The sequence below is a fragment of the Rana temporaria genome, chromosome 6 (assembly GCF_905171775.1).
Source record: "Rana temporaria chromosome 6, aRanTem1.1, whole genome shotgun sequence".
Taxonomy (NCBI): Eukaryota; Metazoa; Chordata; class Amphibia; order Anura; family Ranidae; genus Rana; species Rana temporaria.
In genome coordinates this window covers 147,075,988-147,096,605 of record NC_053494.1, presented here as the reverse complement: position 1 = coordinate 147,096,605, position 20,618 = coordinate 147,075,988, and the positions used below count along the sequence as shown (strand labels likewise).

Here is a 20,618-nt window from a genome sequence, read left to right as displayed (position 1 = left end):
AATGCGAAATTGATTGCGAAATGTTGACAACTGTGGTAGGAGAACTCTGATTGGCTCTGATGCAAAAGAAGGGCGGAGAAAGTATTCGCGAATATTCGGAAATCGAATATTGGTGATATTTTTTCGAAATTTTGCTAATGCGAATGCGAAATTGATTGCGAGATTTTGACAACTCTGATTGGCTCTGATGCAAAAGAAGGGCGGAGAAAGTATTCGCGAATATTCGGAAATCGAATATTGGTGATATTTTATCGAAATTTCGCTAATGCGAATGCGAAATTGATTGCGAGATTTTGACAACTGTGGTAGGAGAACTCTGATTGGCTCTGATGCAAAAGAAGGGCGGAGAAAGTATTCGCGAATATTCGGAAATCGAATATTGGTGATATTTTATCGAAATTTCGCTAATGCGAATGCGAAATTGATTGCGAGATTTTGACAACTCTGATTGGCTCTGATGCAAAAGAAGGGCGGAGAAAGTATTTGCGAATATTCGGAAATCGAATATTCGCGATTGCGAATATTCGGCAACATAAAAGGATCGCCTCAGCTTAGCTACTCGGCCCAGGGTCTCTAATCATACCAGCAATGCTTTTAGACGTCGATAGGATGTGATCTGTTTTAAAAATAAATTTGAAAAAATGCGAATATTCGGAATAGCGAATATTGGCCGCGAAATTCGAGTTATTCGCGAATATTCGAATATGCCATATTCGTAACGAATATTCGCAATGCGAATATTCGTGAGCAACACTATCAATCATAAGTGACTCCTCATAGGTTACCAGAAGTGCAACGAAGCCTGTGGGTAATGCTAATAAATGTGAACAAGTGTAGCAACTGTGGTAGTCTGGATGTGTGGGTCACAACACAAATACTTTTCTTATAATGAAACACCGACTAAGTGAAAAAAATTATATCTGTAAATAGGTCTGTGAGACCTCAATAAGATAACAAGAAGGGGTTAATTCCTAAATTAGGTAGAAACCTGAAAATTATCGAGTGAATAAATACCAGTCCATGTGAACAAACCAAGAAAATCCTTAGACATACCATTAGGAAAGCGTCAAATGTAAAAAAATGTGAATATAATAAAACATATTAATGCAGTGTCCATATAAACTTAAATATCCCCAGTGTTCAACGAATCCAATAGTTCAGGGAAAAGTGCTGACAGGATAGTGCCTCCACCAAACAATAACACTGCCGCTTACCAGATGGATGTGATCTCTTATTATAGGAGATCAATATGCGCATATGGTTGATATCCCAGCCTCTATTGGTAGCAAAAATCCCTCAGTGTGGTTCAATATTGCATAGAAGTTGTCTCAAACAACGTAGCAATTCAGGATGCACCACATAAAAAAAAGAAGAGACTGGCATAGCGTAAAACCCTTAAAAATTGAATAAGTAACATAAAAATGCACTTACATCGAAGAAGTGAGATAAGGCATATAAAATACAATCGAGCTGGCCGGCTCTTGTTATCTTATTGAGGTCTCACAGACCTATTTACAGATATAATTTCTTTCACTTATCGGGGTTTCGTAATTTTAATTGATATTTATCTAGCACGTCATTGTCACTAGTGTCACATTTTAGCCTACAACAGCGCAGCTCTTTCTTTGACCATTATTATTAGTGTTGTATAACATTTTTTGTTGCCGCTTTACCATTTATCGAATTAGCGCAGTACACCCCTCTTTTTCACTTTTATAAGACCTCTCACAAATTAATAACGGAATATACACTAGAAGCAGTGATAAACATTAATAAAGTGCATCAGTGACCAATAGTGAATAAATCCTCAAACATTAAGGTGCATCATAAAAAAATATATATGTAGCCATTTCAAAAAGGATGACACCAAGTGAATAATAGTCGGCCATACCATCGTAGGGTTTTCCATGCTGAACCTCGGGGGCTATATAGCATGGAGTACCGACATTACTATGCACTTTCTTGGATCCAACCACAACGACTTTAGAAAGGCCAAAATCTATGATTTTCACATGGCCGGAGCTGTCAAACAGTATGTTGTCGGGTTTCAAGTCTCTATGAATGATACCACGTCCATGCAGATATTTCAGCGCACAGAGAAGTTCAGCAGCAATAAATCTTATTGCATCCATTGGTAATGGTGCAGAAGACTTGATCTGGTCGTATAGTTCTCCTCCTCTCACGTACTCCATAACGAAGAAAAGATTTTCTTCTGATTGGAAGGTTCCATAGGCGTGTGAACAAAAAGGACTCTCTCCAACTTCTTCAAGTATTTGTCTCTCTATAAGGACACTTTCAGGATCTTCTTTTAATAATTGCCTTTTCGTTACCACCTTGACTGCCAGTTTCTGGTCTGTGGCAGGATGGGATGCCAGGACGACCCATGCTGCTGCCCCGGTGCAGGCAGTCCCCTCTCCTGCGGCCTCTAACTTAGCCTTGTCGGTTCCCTCAGCCCATCCACTCCGCTGGCCGGCCACTCCCGCACTTCCCGTCCTCCTCTCCTCCTCCTTCTTCCTGCACCAATGGGTCGGATTCAAGAACTCACCCTATCTAAAGAACGTTGACCCTGACCTTCGAAATGTTATTGAGCAACTTCTTACAGAAAATGCAAAAGTTCGCGGGAGGGCAGTTTATAGACTACGAGAACACCGATTCTTCAGATCAATTGACTGGAAAAAGCTGGAGGAAGGAAAGGTCACCCCACCATTGTGGATGCCAGAATGCCCAGAAATAGACACAAATGAGCGAATAGGAGTGAAGAAACTGATTCACTACAGAGGAAAGAAAGAGAAGAAAATTGCAAATGCAGAACAGAGATTGTTTGATGGCTTCAGCTTCATAAGCAGGAAATGGAAAAAAGAAGCTGAACAGGAAATAAAAGAATGAATTCGGCTGACTTTAAAAAAAAAAAAAAAAAAAAAAAAAATATATATGTAAAAATTATGAAAGTAATATATAAATAATAAGTGTCCAGTGCACTAGTAATGTGTGTCAATAATCCAGCACACATGTAGTTAATAAAGCTTGCAACTGTGTGACATAAAGTTCGAATTGTATTCCAATACATAGAACACAGATCAAAAAATATATCTTCTTACAGGAGATCAATAAGGCATATAAAATACAATCGAGCTGGCCGGCTGTTGTTATCTTATTGAGGTCTCACAGACCTATTTACAGATATAATTTCTTTCACTTATCGGGGTTTCGTAATTTTAATTGATATTTATCTAGCACGTCATTGTCACTAGTGTCACATTTTAGCCTACAGCGCAGCTCTTCCTTTGACCATTATTATTAGTGTTGTATAACATTTTTTGTTGCCACTTTACCATTTATCGAATTAGCGCAGTACACCCCTCTTTTTCACTTTTCATATAAGACCTCTCACAAATGAATAACCGAATATACACTAGAAGCAGTGATAAACATTAATAAAGTGCATCAGTGACCAATAGTGAATAAATCCTCAAACATTAAGGTGCATCATAAAAAAATATATATGTAAAAATTATGAAAGTAATATATAAATAATAAGTGTCCAGTGCACTAGTAATGTGTGTCAATAATCCAGCACACATGTAGTTAATAAAGCTTGCAACTGTGTGACATAAAGTTCAAATTGTATTCCAATAAATAGAACACAGATCAAAAAATATATCTTCTAAGTAATTCCAGGTGACAAAGATGCTCTCAGCTGACAGGTAGTGACTTCAGCGACCCCTCTTGTGTCCCCGCTTACCAGATCCTAGAACCCCTACAGGGGTATCAGGCACATCAGATGTGGCTATGGCGTTTCACCACAGGGGTCTTTGTATCCAAACTGGGGCGATTACTCAAGCGTTAATTCAAGTAGTCAGCACACAGGTCCAATGGCATAGGCAAACAGGCTTCACCAACTCGTATCGTATAGACACGTTCTGAATATCTTTCTTCCTCAATATTACAGGCCAAGCCTGAATGGAATATCCAAACAGTAGGCGGAGATGTATCTGCGTTTATATTTCTGGACGCAATAGCTGCAGAAAGTATACCAAGATGCTTCAAATTTTATCACAGGCTAAAATGAAATGAGGTGGTGGATGGACTGAGAGGAAGATAAGATAAGCACAGACCTATAATCACAGTGTACCAATCTTCTGATGGCTACTTCAACGCAGGATAATGCACCATGTCACAAAGCTCAAATCATCTCAAACTGGTTTCTTGAACATAACCATCTGACAGGCAGAACTCACAGCATGAAAGAAAATGTTCATATTGGATTGTCAAAAATAACTATAAAATGAAAGTACAGTATATGCTGTGACCATAGAACTCCTTCAATGATTGCTTTTTGATATGCAGGTTTCACTGAAGGTAATCATTAATTATTTTTCATCACTTGCTCATTTTGATTTTTCCAAAATATTGACATTATTATTTTACCTATTTCTTGACATTTAAACTCAACCGATCAATTAAAATAAACAAAATTAAAAAGAACCCACCAATCTTACAATAACACTGAACATTAAGCCCAACACATAGTCCTATCGCTTCCATTAACCTTTAAGCTGGACTCCAGACTTAGTTTCTTTGCACCAAGCTGATCCAATCAAACTATTTCCTGTACTAAGCAATGCGGTCGCTGTCAGCACTGTATAAACTACGTGTAACATCAGTTACATACAGTATACAGCGCTGTGTTCTGGGAGTGGTACAAGGATTTTCTGTCTGCTGCTGAAACAAGGTGAAGTCAGGCTGAGCACTTCTCAGCTATTTACAGTATTCCTTGTATTGTTATCAATGAATAGAAGGCCTTCATTAATTAGCCAAGATTGAGAGCCGGGCGGAAGATCTCATGATCTCCACTTTATCCAATCAGAGGAAGCCTTGATAAAAATGCAACGCTTCCTGTGAATGGCTGAAAAGTATTCAGCCCTACTCAATTTTGTTCTGGCAGCAGACTGGGAGTCTTTGAATCGCTAATGCTATACAGCGTATACTTCACTGACAAAGGCCACATAAGTTAGTAAATAAAACTAAACTGGAGTTTGGCTTTAATTTCTAACCTTAGTAGAATGGGATCTTACTATTGTCAGATATTTACTACAGATGGTGCCAATGTTGGGAAGGCTGTTCTTACTTCCTGTTCCAGTGACATCCTTAGAAATACAAATAGTTTTTCTATCCCATCTGAAACTAAAACAAAATTAAGGCTGTGTCCTTTTATTTTCTGCCAAACAACATGAAGTAAAAGGAAATCTCTACAAAGTAAGGGGAACTCCCCTCTTAGGCAGTTGTCCCCAGAATATGTATCATTTACCTTTACCTCGTGTTCTGAAGACAATTGTAAACTTTTAGATTTCCCAACATTTTCAGGGACAACAGCCAACAGGGAGAATAGAGAAGTTGAATCTTCCAAGTGGGACAGAGCAATAAACTTGTCTGGGATTCTAACCCTTCCCCATTTTATCCAAAACGAAAAAAAATGATTTGGCCTTCAAAGTAGAGGGTCAAATGGAATAAACTAATGGGTGAAGTTTCCTGCGCTATTTCCGAGACACTGTTATTATGAATAAGCAAACATAGTTAAATGTACTTCCGGCAGCCGTTCTCATTCATTTCTTCTGTTGTTCCATTTTCTAGAAAGCCATTATGTGACTTTGTATAATCTAGTCTAGTATGTTTCATTTCTGTATGTCAACAGACACATCACTTTATCCTGCAATGTGTGACTTCTCTGTCACTTGGTTTTTATAAGGCTGATGGTCTAGCTTCTGCTGTGGATATTCCCTTGTCATGGAGGACATTCTCCAGAGACAGATTTGTGCTCAACAAGAACCATCTTTAAAAAGAACAAAATATGACCTTAGGGCAGTCAGAGTTTGTAATCAGTGAATATAGTCATCCGCTGCCTAGACACCAAAGTAACAAGGAAATGAATTCTGGACACCAGACACTTCCTTTCAGTGCCATAGGGTATTCTCTCTACTGAGCTGGAGAAGAATTAGGAAAAATAATTTGGAACTTGCCTTGTTTTTTTTTTCACCAGCCAGGGAGAGACTAATTTAGATTGCAGCTCTAATTGCTAACAAAAGAGTGATGTTGTACCTTGGCAGGAATATAAATAGTTTATTATTTTTGTTTGTATTGTACAGCTGCACAGTGGGGTTCCAGTTGGGATTATAGATCACTAGTGTGCTTGTCATACAACAGCCTAACAATGCAATGACAAGTAACAGAATTGCTCTATATCAGTAAAGGTTAGATGACAGTGCATCCCCATTATTGTCATTGCTAGTTGTCACTTATTGAGGGAATCGTCTTTATTTCTGTTTTAAAACAAGAGATACAGATGCTATTTACTATTAAAAAAAATGGATTATGATCCGATTATGATTTTACTTAACAACTTAAAGGTCTCATTAAAAAAACTACCAATCCATCTACATTCAGAATTTAACAGTGCAATTCCAGATAATCCAAAAATTGGGAACTTCTTTTTTTTTTTCTTCAAAATTCTTTATTTATTCACAACAGAAAGCACGTCCACATGGACCATAACAACAATGTAAACATAATGACATCCACAGGTATATATACATAACTTAGGCAGGTGCATGTGTCTCTTAAATCTAACCTATTTGTCCAGCGGGTTTTCAGCTAGACCCAAGTATTCCGTCGGTGTGGGCGTCAGGCGGTCAGCATAGCACACATGTTGCTAATTCCCCCATGTCACACCCACATCGGTGCCGCCAATCTATCATTGTTCACCTATAGGATGTAGTGTAAAGTCTAGGATCCGCAGACCCGCTCTCCTTTTTCCATTATCCAAAAGTATTAGGAGGGAAAACAAGAAGCAAAAAGCATTAGCAGCTCCCGAGAGTCTCCCGGGAAAGCGGAGAGAAGGAATAACCCAGGTGAATGGGTTCCAGAAGAAGAGATAGAAAGCAAAGAAGGGAGCGTGGGGGGGCAGCTCGCAAGCAGGGACCACTGGATCTGTCAGCTCTGTCATCAAGTACCCTAGTTCGGCAGGTCTGATTTCCCTCTTTCAGGGGGTGGAGATCCGTCTGTTGTTCTAAGTCACTCCCCTAAGGGCCTGTCCCTCTTCTGAGTAAGTGTAGATGTTCCATAGCTACCAAGTCTGCGAGTATAACTCATGTCTATCTTGGTTTGTGAGAATCAGGTCCTCCATCCTATTAATATCATCCACTTTCTGTAGCCACATTGCAACGGTCGGTGGATTCGGGGACTTCCAGCAGATAGGGATACATGCCTTGGCTGCGTCCAAAAGGTGTCGAATGATCGACTTTTTGTAAATGCGTGTGGGGGTATCGTTGGCATGTAACAGGAAGTATGCCGGGTCATCCGGGATCTGTCGTTCCGTAAATTTTTGCGATATCCTCCTGACCTCTGCCCAAAAGGGCTTAAACTGTGGACATGACCAGAAGATGTGGAGCAGCGTACCTGTCTCCTTTTGACACCGCCACCAAGTATCTGACATTGTCTGGAAAAGTTTACTGAGTAGGGCCGGAGTTCGGTACCATTGTGTCAGGAGTTTATAGTTCGTTTCCTGGACTTTAGTGCATATAGAAGATTTGTGTGTAAACGTCAGTATTTTTTGCTTTTTCTTAACGGAGAATGTGCAGTGTAGTTCGTGTTCCCATTTAGCGATACAGGGGATCTGATGCCCTTCCATCGGTGTGATCAGAATGGTATGTACGATGGACAAAGCGTGTGGCAACACACCCGTGTACGAGCACAGCACCTCCAAAGAGGTAAGAGTGTGACTCTCCGTGGGAGGGGGAGGTATGGTGTGCAAGAAATGCTTAAGTTGGTTGGCCCTCATGAAGTCTAATTGATAGCGGCCCCCTGAGTCCATCAGTTCCATCATTGTTTTCCAACGCCCTGCCTCGCTAAAGTGAGAGGCCTGGAATGTTCCAGACTCCTGTAGGGCCCGGAATTTTGCGTCCCGCATACCCGGCTCAAATTGTGGGTTGCCCAACACCGGGCGCAAGGGTGTGTCTCTCGAGGAAAAGCTAGTTTGAGACATCAACCTAGCACAGATCTTAATCGTGTTCCCTATCAACGGATGAGTCCGTGTAGACTTGTGTAGTGCCGTGGGGCACCACGGCGCTCTCAACAGTGCAGTTTCGCTCTGTGCTTGTTCCTGACGCGGCCACAGTTTTACACTCCCATGCCTACACCAGTCGATGAGGCGATTCAAGTGTGCCACGTGGTAATACGTACAGATGTTTGGCATAGCCAATCTGCCATGTTGTTTGGGTAGAGATAGTATCGATCTGGGTATTCTAGTGTGTTTCCCAGCCCACAAAATGGTCTTAAACGTGGTTTGGACTTGCTTTAAGTAATCCACCGGTACGTGTATGGGGAGGGCTTGAAGGAGGTATAACAATTTAGGTAGTATGGACATCCTAAGTATGTTACATCTACCGAACCAGGAGTGTAGGGCGGTGGTCCATTGTTCAAACAACCTCTGGACAGATTTAAGCAGTGGCAGGAAATTGAGTTTAACAATTTGGGAGAGGGAGGGGGGTATACGTGTGCCCAAGTAATTCAGGGCTGTGTCCGCCCATTGTAAGCCAAAACTACCTTGAAGATGCGCTAAGTGTGGACTCGGTATGCCCACCCCCATTGCTACCGACTTGCTCAGATACATTTTCAAGTTGGATATCCTCCCGTAGTCATCAAATTCATGCATTAAGCTAGGAAGGGACATTGTAGGGTTCGTCAGTGAGAATAGCATATGGTCCACGTAGGCCGACACCTTATATTCTCTGTCACCCACCCTAATTCCCGAGATACCTGGGTTCATTCGCACGGACCTCAGGAAGGGTTCGAGGGAAAGCGTGAATAATAGGGGCGACAAGGGGCAGCCCTGCCATGTCCCATTCGTAATCGGGAATGCTTCCGACAACACCCCGTTCGCCCTAACTTTAGCCGTCGGGTTTGTGTAAACTGCCGATATCCAGTTTAGCATCTTGTGTCCAAGCCCAATGTGTCGAACATGAATTGCCAGTTGACGCATGGCGTCTTTGTAGTGTTCGCGGCGTGTAAAAGGTTCAAAACTTTGGCGGTGTTGTCCCTAGCTTCCCTAGAAGGGACAAACCCCACTTGGTCAAGGTGGATGAGGCTTGGTAGGTGTTGTTGAATCCTTGACGCAATGATTTTGGTGAGAAGCTTGAGGTCTACATTCAATAGTTAAATAGGACGATAGCTTCCGCATTGGCTCGGGTCCTTCCCATCTTTAGGGATGACTGCTATCTGTGCCTGTAGGGTAGACACATGTAGTTTTGTCCCCGTGCTGAGATTATTGAACAGGGATACTAAGTAAGGGCCCAGGGAGGGGAGCAGTGTCTTGTAGTAGGTGACGGTCAGTCCATCCGGACCAGGGGCTTTACCTGGTTTGGTATTACCCAGAGCCGCCTGTAGCACTCTGGCCTCTGAGGGCAAGGTCGGCATGTTGGAGGCAGCAAGGTAGTCCCGCGATAGGTCTGAGTCAGATTCTAGGGGAGTGGGGGCAGGTTATACAGAGTGTGGTAAAAGTCCCTGAATTCCTGGGAAATCGATTGTGGGATCGACACCTTCTGTCCGCTGCGCGTGACAATGTGTGGGATGTAGGACGCTTTGTTCTGTGATCGAAGTGACTGGGCTAACATTCTCCCACACTTGTCACCCGATTCATAGACTCTGCGTCTACATATCTGGATGGCTGCCTTGGTTTTGTATTGTAGGACGTCAGTGACTTGCCTGCTATGACGTTGAGGTCTGCTCCCAATTGCCTTGTCATTGTCTGCTTATGCTGCACCTCTAATAACTGTAATTTGGATAATAAGGTTGTCAACAGCTCTGATCTTAGTCTCTTCTGTCTGGCCCCATGTTTGATGAGGATGCCTCGTATGATGGCCTTATGGGCCTCCCACACTACCTCCGGTTTACTGTCTTATGTATTGTTGGTAGTGAAATAGTGTCCCAGTTCTTTCACCACATCTGTCAGGATTACTGGGTCCTGTAGTAAGGTCTTATTCAACCTCCAAGGGTGTCTCCTCTCGGTCTTGGTCTCGGACAATGCATATACCAGTGTTATCGGGGCATGATCCGACCAAGTAATTGAAATTGGGAACTTCTACTAGGGAGTGCTGATAAGTTCTGAGCCTTACCCAGAAAAAATTGTGCGAGGAAGCTGTAAATTGCAGAGTGTACTGGCCAATTTGTCTATATTCAATGGTGCAAAAATCAACTACCTATGATTTTAACTAATCTTTATTTTTCAGGTCCAACCTGAACATGGCAGCACCTCCAGAAATTAAATGTGGAAAAGCATAGGACCATAATCAAGTTTGTGTTTCTCCAAGGGAAAGGTGGCAAGCAGATCCATGATGAAATGTCACAAACTTTGGGTGACAGTGGCCCTTCATATGCAACAGTTAAACATTGGATTGTGAATTTTAAAACTGGCCATTTTGATGTTGAAAATGAGAAAACCAGTGGAAGGCCTGTTTCTGTCTCTGCCTGCAAATGTGAAAGCTATCCATGACATGATCATGGAGGACTGCCAAATATCAGCAAAAAGTATTGCTACTTATCTGGGAATATCAGGTTAGAGAGTTGGTGTCATTATTCACAACTACTTGGAAATGAGAAAGCTTGCATCAAAGTGGATCCCCAAACGTTTGACTTTTGCAGGCACAGAGACATAAACAAGCCTTCCACTGGGTTTCTCACTTTCAACACCGAAATGGGCAGTTTTAAAATTGATGACCCAATGTTACATATGAAGGGCCACTGTTACCCAAAGTTTGTGACATTTCATCATCGCTCTGCTTTGCACCTTTCCCTTGGAGAAAAAGGAACTTGATTATGGTCCTATGCTTTTCTACATTGAATTTTTCTGGAGGTGCTGCCATGTTCACTTTGAACCTGAAAAAGAAAGATACTTTAAAATCATATGTAGTTGATATTTGCACCATTAAATATAGACATATTGGCCAGTACATTCTGCAATTTACAGCTTCCTTGCTCATTTTTTTCTGGATAAGGATCACTACTTATCAGCACCCCCTCGTATATGCTCCCCAATATCCCAAAGTCGGGAAATCCATGTAGAACCCTCAAAATGGTATACATACACTCACTTAACAAATCTCAGGCATTGAAGAAAAAGTTTTGAAACCAATAGTGGGAATTACTGCTAGTTTCCTACAAGATACGCCTGATTTCCTAGGAAAGCTCTGCAATATACAGCAATTACCACCAAACACATTTCTGATGAATATTAATGTAGACTATCTTTAGAGAAACTTCCTTCACACGGATGGGATTACTGTATATCACAAATTCCATTTTCACCAGACCACAAATATAGTACTGAGGATGTTACACAGCTTGTTGAATTCATTCTAACACATAGCTATTTCACTTCCAATAGTTACTTTTATGTTCAGTGTATGGGTACTGCTATAGGGAGCAAAATGGCACCACAATATGCCAATGTATTTTTGGCAGACCTGGAGTACAAATGCCTCAACAGCATACAACAGACACACATAATGTATATGTTAGTGCCCTTTAATTGTTGCCCTTCCTGTAGTGATGTAGTAGGTGGAGATAGTGCCCCATTTATATGTCAGCTGTGGGTGTGGCCCAGTGAATTTGGGGTATGGAAACAAGAAACCCCTGACCAGCATGGTGTAGCCCTATGGACTGACTTATCGCTCGTTCACTGAATTAGCCTCTGAAATCGTGTGACTTCAGGTGCGACTTGGCTGACATCTATGCAATTGCATGTACAGATCTCTGTGCAAGTTGCACCTGAAATCACAAAAAATAGTGCAGGAACTTTATTTCAAATCGGTGCGGCACTGCAAAGCCGGCGTCCCATCGATTTAACCATTTTCATTTCCAAAAATAGGGTGCGACTTGTCAAGCGAGTTGGACCTGTCAATCGCATGACAAGTCTCATTGGTGTGAACCCCCTGTCTCTTATAGAGAGAGAGAGAGAGAGATAGCCCTCTGTGAAGCTGAATCACTGGGGTATCCAGAGGAGGATGTTGGAAGCAGAAAGATAAACCTTGCCCAACAGACCCTGACCTAGCAGGTCCCATTGCTTGGTTTAGAACAGCATCTGGGCCTATGGAGGACCACCCTTTGTGTAAGGGGAGAATACACCCTAAGTGTAAAACATCTAAATAAGGAGACTGAAATATCTGGGAAGATGGCTGCAACGGTTCTGGGACTTATGTGAGTGTTCCTCACTTGAGGAACTACTGCTCAGAATGTCATGTACTAAGGAATAGCACGTTATGCTTAGACTTCTGTTAAGTAAATGATGTAAATGGATGTGGTGCTGTAAAGGGGCTGTGTTTACCAGAAATGTATTGACCTGTGGTTAAGTTGTAAAATAAAGCAAAACTTTTTTTTGGGGACTGGACATTCTATTATTATGGGTAATGGGCCCTCAGCCAGGAATGTGTAGAAGGCAATATTCAGGCTAAGGGGAGTGTGAACAGTATAGTGCAGCATTTCCAAAACAACAGGTTGGTGACGTTTCCATTTGAGATGAAGCAGGACAGGACCTGGGCTACCAAGGTGCGAACCACTATCCAATCCAGGTGCCTTACATACTATCGATATTCTGATATTTTCATTATATGGACAGAAGGTGAAGAAAAAATATGGTAAATAAAAAAAAACACAAAGATGGTCATCAGCCAACCACCAAACCTAAATTAATAAGTAGTAATCTGCATTCTGATTATAGGGATGCAAACAAGGGAATGTTGCTGACACAGAGGAGCACAGTACAGGCAGCTCACACAAGGGATACACATGCACATAGTAGCCAAAGGTGGCAGTAAAGAGCTTGATGTCTGAGGTCAATGACACAGAGAACATCAGAAGCTGCAAGATCATTTCTATAGTGCACAACACGGCTCACCTTCACCTGTCCTGCCTTCTTCTGGCCCGGGCGGGCCCTTCGGGCCCTGTGGCCACTTACAGTTGTATCGGCTGTACCCCCCTAATGGCGGCCCTGGGTACTGGTAATTCACCTTGGAGACCATTTTGTTTGTGGTTGATATCCTCCACTTAAACACCTTCTATTGAATATAAGTTCTCAGCTTCTACTCATTGCTATCCACAAAGTAGTAATTCCAGGCATCTGACTAATGAGTCTCTTAACCTGGGAGGTCGCCACTAGGACATGGAAATACACATCTGACAGGTCTATCACAATCATCCAATCTCCTTTCCTGATGATGGAAATAATCATCTCCAATTACACCTTTTGAAAATTGATTGACTATCACAAAACAGTTCTGAAAAATTTAATCGAGAAATGGACAGAATTTGTTGTTTGCTTTGAAGAGTGGAAAGTATATTTGTGCTTTTGATGTTTGCCTGGAATTTATAGTGGATCTTTGTAGGATAGATTTTTGACCTCCTCCTCACTACTCTCCAGTAGATTTCTTTAAGGGCCTGTAACGTCTAGTGTCTCTAAACTGTGTTCTAGTATTGCTGGGCATGAAAAGGCTGAAACTGCCTCTTCTTTTTTTGGGGGGGTCTTATCCCTAAATTGGCCCCAGTAATTCATTGCATTGCCTCATCCAATGGTTTGCCAAACACATTTTTTCCATTACGGCAATTGATCACAGTCTCTGTTTGGTACCTTAATGTGCCAGCCAATAGCTGTGTTACAGGCCCTTTTCACAGTTATATATTGAGCCATCAGGCAAGAAGTAAGATCTCAGCAACAAAGTCAGATGGCACTATCATTTATTTTGATACTTATAATTGAAGCCCCCTCCCACACATACTGGACTGCAAGGTAGTTTTGATGTTACAATTCCAGTTTTTTATTTTGGGATCCTCTGTCAATGAAAAAATTGCAAATTCATGATAGAGAGTTAGGCTTCGTACACACGATGTAAATGAATTCCTTGTCAGGCTTGTGGAGAAACTTGACAAGCTTTCTTTGCAGACACACTGTCAAGACCAAATCTCCTCGTTCTCAAACGCGGCGACGTACAACACATATGACGGCAGGGGAAGTTCGATTCCACTGGCACAACCATTGGGGCTGCTTTTGCTAATCTCATGTTACTGCGTGTTAAAGCGGTGGTTCACCCTGCAGAACAACTTTTTAGCATAAAATGAGGCATAGTAGCGCAAGCTACAGTATGCCTGTCTTAATTTTTTTATCCCCGTACTCACTGTGTAATCGTACATAGAAGATTCCGACTGCCCGCGGGGAATGGGCGTTCCTTTCAAGAGGGAGGGAGGGTGATTGACGGCCGGCTCTGGCACGTCACGCTCCCCGAAGACAGCCGGAGTAGGTCTCGGCTCTTCACGGCGCCTGCGCACAGACTATGCGCAGGCGCCGTGAAGAGCCTAGCCTATTTCAGCTATTTCCGGGGAAGCGTGACGCGCCAGAGCCGGCCGTCAATCACCTTCCGTCTGGATTGGAACGCCCATTCCCCGTGGGCAGTCGGAATCTTCTATGTACGATTACACAGTGAGTACGGAGATAAAAAAATTAGGACAGGCATACTGTAGCTCGCGCTACTATGCCTAATTTTATGCTAGAAGAAATTTTTTTTTTTTTTTTTTTTTTATAGGGTGAACCCCCGCTTTAAGTAAAAGTTTGGTGTTATCTCCATTACAAACACTACTTTTACCAAAGGTGCGCTCCCGTTTCATACTTTATTCTGAGCATGCGCGGGTTTCTAAGCATACACACGAACGTGTTTCTCGTAGAAAACCAGCCTGACGAGGAACACGACAAAGAAATTGAGACTCCCGTCGAGGAAAAAGAGTTACTTGACAGTTTTCTTGATGAAAAACATACACACAACCGTTTTCCTCTGCAAAACAGCTCTGCCACCAAGTTTCTTGAGGGATTCTGCTGAGGAAAATGGTCATGTGTACGAGGCCTCAGAGACAGAAGTTTTCAAGTCTGAATAGGTAGGACTGGTCTGTAGCGTGACAATATTAACCAATTTTAAGATTTTTAATTATATGATTCAACACTAATTACGTTTAATATTATTTGTTAAGTCTATTATCTATTATGGGGCAGATCCACGTACATCGGCGCATATATCCGCTAGGTGTAGCGTATCTAAGATACACTACGCCGCCGTAACTTTTTTATTTTTTTTCGCATCCTTAAAGAATTTGCGCCGTAAGTTACGGCGGCGTAGTGTATCTTTGGCGGCATAAGGGCGTGGAATTCAAATGGATGTGATGGGGGCTTGTTATATGTAAATACGTTGTGACCCGACGTAAACAATGTTTTTTTTGAACGGCGCATGCGCCTTCCGTGGGGGTATCCCAGTGCGCATGCTCGAAATTAAACTGGAACAAGCCAATTCTTACGACGGTGACGTCATTCTACGCAAATCCCTATTCGCGAATGACTTACGCAAACAACGTAAAATTTTTTAAATTCGATGCGGGAAGGCCGGCCATACTTAACATTGAGTACGCCTCATAATAGCAGGGGTAACTATACGCCGGAAAAAGCCGGCCGGACGTACGTTCGTGGATCGCCGTAACTAGCTAATTTGCATACTCGACGCGGAATTCGACGGAAACGCCACCTAGCGGCCGGCAGAAAAAATGCATCTACGATGCGACGGCGTACTAAGACGTACGCCTGTTGGATCGACCTGAGATGCAGTCGTATCTTGTTTTGTAGATACGCTGCGGGAAATGTAAAATAACGCGGCGTATCAATAGATACACCGGCGTAATTCTTTTGTGGATCTGCCCCTAAGTGTTTGCTAAAAAAAATATGTTTTTTTCCTCTTGGGATAAAACTCTCTGGGGCTGGGTCACACAATATTTCAAATAGTATACGGTTAAAGGAGAAGTCCTCTATATACAGAAATCTGTCAATGTTCTATGTATTTATTTCTGTATGCCATGCTCCAAGACAATACCAAAATGTGCTTACCAAAGCTGAAGAACCAGACTTGGATGCAACTAAAGACACTTTACCGGAGAAAGGTGAAAAATCATAGCTTCATGCTACACTTTGAACCAATCAAAATCTAAAGCAGACCAGGTCATATTGGTCTTAATTGTGCTCATACAATTTTTTTTACTAGAATTATGATCTTAAAGCGGGGGTTCACCCTTAGAGGGCACTTTTCCCCCTTAGATTCCTGCTCGTTTTTACTAGGGGAATCGGCTATTTATTTTAAAATATGTGCAGTACTTACCCGTTTACGAGATGCATCCTCTCCGTCGCTTCCGGGTATGGGCTTCGGGAATGGGCGTTCCTTCTTGATTGACAGGCTTCCGAGAGGCTTCCGACGGTCGCATCCATCGCGTCACGATTTTCCGAAAGAAGCCGAACGTCGGTGCGCAGGCGCAGTATAGAGCCGCACCGACGTTCGGCTTCTTTCGGCTACGAGTGACGCGATGGATGCGACCGTCGGAAGCCTCTCGGAAGGCTGTCAATCAAGAAGGAACGCCCGCTCCCGAAGACCCATACCCGGAAGCGACGGAAGAAGATGCAGCTCGAAAACGGGTAAGTACGGATCATATTTTAATACAAATAGCCGATTCCCCTAGACCGAACGAGCAGGAAGCTAAGGGGAGAAAACATTTTTTTTTACAAATGGGTGAACTCCCGCTTTAATTTATGGCTGAAAAACAAATGTGTGGTCTTCTGAACATATTAAATTATTATATAGCAAGGTAAGCTTATAGATTGAAAGAATGGTAAAAATTACTTGCAGCAACATCTACTCTTTTAGATGTTGTTACAAGTCTTTACTTTGGATCGCCATCCAGAGGCACCATTAAAGTGGTAGTAAATTGTCATCTGTAAAAACCCGCTGACAGGCAGTTTTCCATAACAGATGAGAACTCTAGGGTCTGGTGAATTTTCACTCTTTACATCTTTAGCAGGGCCGGTGCTACCACTAGGCAAACTAGGAAGCTGCCTAGGGCGCACTGTGCTGCCTAGGGTGCCCGGCCACTGGTGTTCCTACTCTCTTCTCTCTGCAGCAAGCAACTAAATCTCAGCATCAGCAGGCAGCCGCTGCTCCGTTCACACATAGTGTCAGAGGCGCAGCGGCGGCGGAGGACTGTGTCCCAACTCCCGAATGAATGGACGCAAACAAACATTCATTCAGGGGTGCTGGTAGGCTGCATTTGATGGGCGCTGGTGAGGCTGCATTTGATGGGCGCTGGTGAGGCTGCATTTGAAGGGTGCTGGTGAGGCTGCATTGATGGGCGCTGGTGAGGCTGCATTGATGAACGCTGTTGAGGCTGCATTGATGAACGCTGTTGAGGCTGCATTGATGGGCGCTGGTGAGGCTGCATTGATGGGCGCTGGTGAGGCTGCATTTAATGGGCACTTCATTAAAAAGGTGGGGTATACATGGGCAGGGCAAAGGGGGTGGAGTCAGGGGTGAAGCCAGGGGGGCGGAAAGATTAGGTTTCGCCTAGGGTGTCCAAAATCTTTGTACCAGCCCTGATCTTTAGTGATATCTTCTTATCTGCCATCACAGTAAAAGAGGATTGAAGAGGATTGCTGAAGTTGGGAGAGCTATTCTTGATGGTGTGGAGACACAATTTGATATGGGCTCATCAGAGCATGGACTAATTTAAATAGTGCATGATAGTTTGTTACATGTGAAACACTTCACTTTTAATTTGCACTTTTGGTTCATACTGTAGGTACTCATAAGGGTATGTAAAGGGACAGTTACACTATTTATTCTTTGTTTTATTCTTATATTATTTACAGGTTTCTTTTGCAAATTTTGAAGATTGTACAATGTAAGGGGGGGCACTTATTGTAGTTTTTTTTTAGATTCACTATATTTATGTATTTTCTGAATATAATATAGAGCATCACTAGTTGTTAGGAGGTTTTTCAAACTCACTATATCTATTTGAGCATATAGGGCCAGATTCATAAAAGAGATACGACTGTCGTATCTATGCGCTTGATTCATAGAATCAGTTACGCATAGATCTCCCTAAGATCCGACAGGTGTAAGTGACTTACACCGTCGGATCTTAGGTTGCAATTCTAGGCCGGCCGCTAGGTGGCGATTCCATTGTGGTCGGCGTAGAATATGCAAATGACTAGTTACGCCGATTCACGAACATACGCTTTGCCCGTCGCTGTAAATTTACGTTGTTTCCGTAGACATACGCGGCGTAAAGATAAACATGCCCCCTAGGTGGTCTAGCCAATGTTATGTATGGCTGTCGTTCCCGCGTCAAAATTTGAAATTTCACGTCGTTTGCGTAAGTCGTCCGTGAATGGCGCTGGACGCCATTTACGTTAACGTCGAAACCAATGACGTCCTTGCGATGTCATTTAGCGCAATGCACGTCGGAAAATTTTAGGGACGGAGCATGCGCAGTACGTTCGGCGCGGGAACGCGCCTAATTTAAATGGTCCCCGCCCCATTTGAATTAGGCGGGCTTGCGCCGGGGGGGATTTACGCTACGCCGCCGCAACTTTACAGGGAAGTGCTTTGTGAATCAAGCACTTGCCAGTAAAACTTGCGGCGGTGTAACGTAAATGTAATACATTACGCCGCCGCAGAGTAAGCCGATTCTACCTGAATCTGGCCCATAGCGCACTATTGCTTGCAAGCGCCTTACTTTTTTTATTTGATTTTGTAATGAGAGCTGAAATGGTTAAATAAATATATCGGTACTTGTTATGGCTGACTTTCCGTTTCCAAATCATGATTTGCTGTAAAAGGACACTTTGTTTTTATTTGTCTCCGGGTAGCAGTGGTTCACTTTATAATACATGAGTTTAAAAAACACATTCCAACAGCAGATGATTTATTTAATCAAAGTTGATACAGACATTGATTACAATGACCTTCCATTACCATTTCACTTGCATTTTCTTTCATATTACTGTCCACATTCCAGTTGGAAACAACTAAGTTCAATGAGTTAGCTGGACCCTTTTTTCAGCCTCTTTGACAGGGAAAAGAAAAAAGTTAAATTCCTGCACTTTTTATTGAGTGGTTGCCATAGTAACACGAGGAAAACAATGTATAGCGAGAACTTTGCTTCCTGCCTTATTTTTTTAATGAGCTGATCTTGGAAGAAACACCAGTTTTCCGCCTGTTGCTAGTTTAACCCCTTGTGGGGTAAAATAACCCAGCCTTTCTCACACACATTTTCTGTTTCATAATTTTTTTTAAGATTTTCACAAAATTAAAGAGGTTTCAGCATTGATTCTGAACAATACGTAACTTCCACAATTCAAATTATATACTTTTCATGAGTACAATGCGAAAGGACAAATTACAGCAATCAGCATGGCAATAGGCAATGGCAAAAGGCCACGTTCCCTGAGATAACAAGCCTCTTACATTTCCGGGTATATAACCATAATCTGTAATAATGATTAATCTCTATTAACCTCAGTCTTATTTGTTAGCTTAAAAACAAAGGGCCTGATCCACAAAGATCTTCCTATCTTTAGGCAGGCGTAGCATATCTCAGATACACTACGCCGCCGTAACTTAGAGCGTACTTTCCGTATCCAGAAAGAATTTGCGCCGTAAGTTACGGCGGCGTAGTGTAAATGTGTCGGCGTAAGGGCGCGCAATTCAAATGCCTAAGATGTGGGCGTGTTTTATGGTAATTCAACTTGACCCCACGTAAATTACGTTTTTTTTAACGGCGCATGCGCCGTCCGTGGGGGTATCCCAGTGCGCATGCTCAAAATCACGTCACAAATAGTCAATGCTTTCGACGTGAACGTAATTTACGCAAAGCCCTTTTTGCGAACGTTTTACGCAAACGACGGAAAATTCGACGCTGTCCAGACGTCCATACTTAACATTGCGTACGCCTCATAGACCCAGGGGTAACGTTACGCCGAAAAAAGCCTTACGTAAACGACGTAAAAAAATGCGCCGGGCGGACGTACGTTTGAGGATCGGCGTATCTAGCTACTTTGCATACTCTACGCGGAAATCAACGGAAGCGCCACCCAGCGGCCAGCGTAAATATGCACCTAAGATCCGACGGCGTACTAAGACGTACGTCAGTCGGATCGAGCCCACATTCATTCGTATCTTGTTTTGTGATTACAAAACAAAGATACAATGGGGCATCGTAGAACTTACGCGGCGTATCAATAGATACGCCGGCGTAAGTTCTTTGTGAATCTGGGCCAAACTGTATAACAGACTGTAAAACCTTGAGGTCTCAGTATGTCCTTCTACGTTATGGTCTCACACACATTTTCATAGCTTTTTTTTCTTTCACATATTCTCTTCATGCTAGGTTTTTATTTTACATTGGACTGGTTTCCACTTTTCCATTTCCATTAGCATGTTGCTTCTGCAAGTAGAAGGTCATCATTATGCAGAGTAAATACTAATTTAAATACATGACTCCATGAAATAATTTTAGTTAAGTCGAGCTTAACTATTTGGGAAGGCAGGTGAGTTTTTCTTTCTCACGGTGGACCTTTAGTGTCCTGACAGCTTGATCATCTGAACCAGGAGTGAGGTAAAATCATCAATGAGGACATAACCAGCAGCAGTAAGGGGATTCTAGCCACCCTCCAGGCCTGGACTGGCCATAGGGCATACCGGGCATATGCCCAG

At 42.6% G+C, this 20,618-nt stretch overlaps 1 protein-coding gene across 1 annotated transcript; it reads right to left on the bottom strand.

The window, feature by feature from the left end:
- Positions 1-1,814: 1,814 nt before the first annotated feature.
- LOC120944431 (protein kinase C theta type-like) lies at positions 1,815-20,367 on the bottom strand. Its single transcript, XM_040358491.1, has 5 exons — positions 20,306-20,367; positions 10,799-10,926; positions 9,408-9,512; positions 5,585-5,678; positions 1,815-2,514 (listed from the first exon to the last, which is right to left on the bottom strand). The coding sequence occupies exons 1-5, from the start codon at positions 20,365-20,367 to the stop codon at positions 1,815-1,817; spliced, it is 1,089 nt and encodes a 362-aa protein (XP_040214425.1).
- Positions 20,368-20,618: the final 251 nt, after the last annotated feature.

Coding starts and splice junctions, on each gene's coding strand:
- LOC120944431 (XM_040358491.1), bottom strand. CDS start 20,367: ATGACCTTCTACTTGCAGAAGCAACATGCTAATGGAAATGGAAAAGTG. Junction 5,679..9,407: donor TCTGGGTAATACCAAACCAG/GTAAAGCCCCTG, acceptor GTTGACATACAG/AAATGAAACATACTAGACTA. Junction 2,515..5,584: donor AATGAGAACGGCTGCCGGAA/GTACATTTAACT, acceptor CCATTGGTGCAG/GAAGAAGGAGGAGGAGAGGA.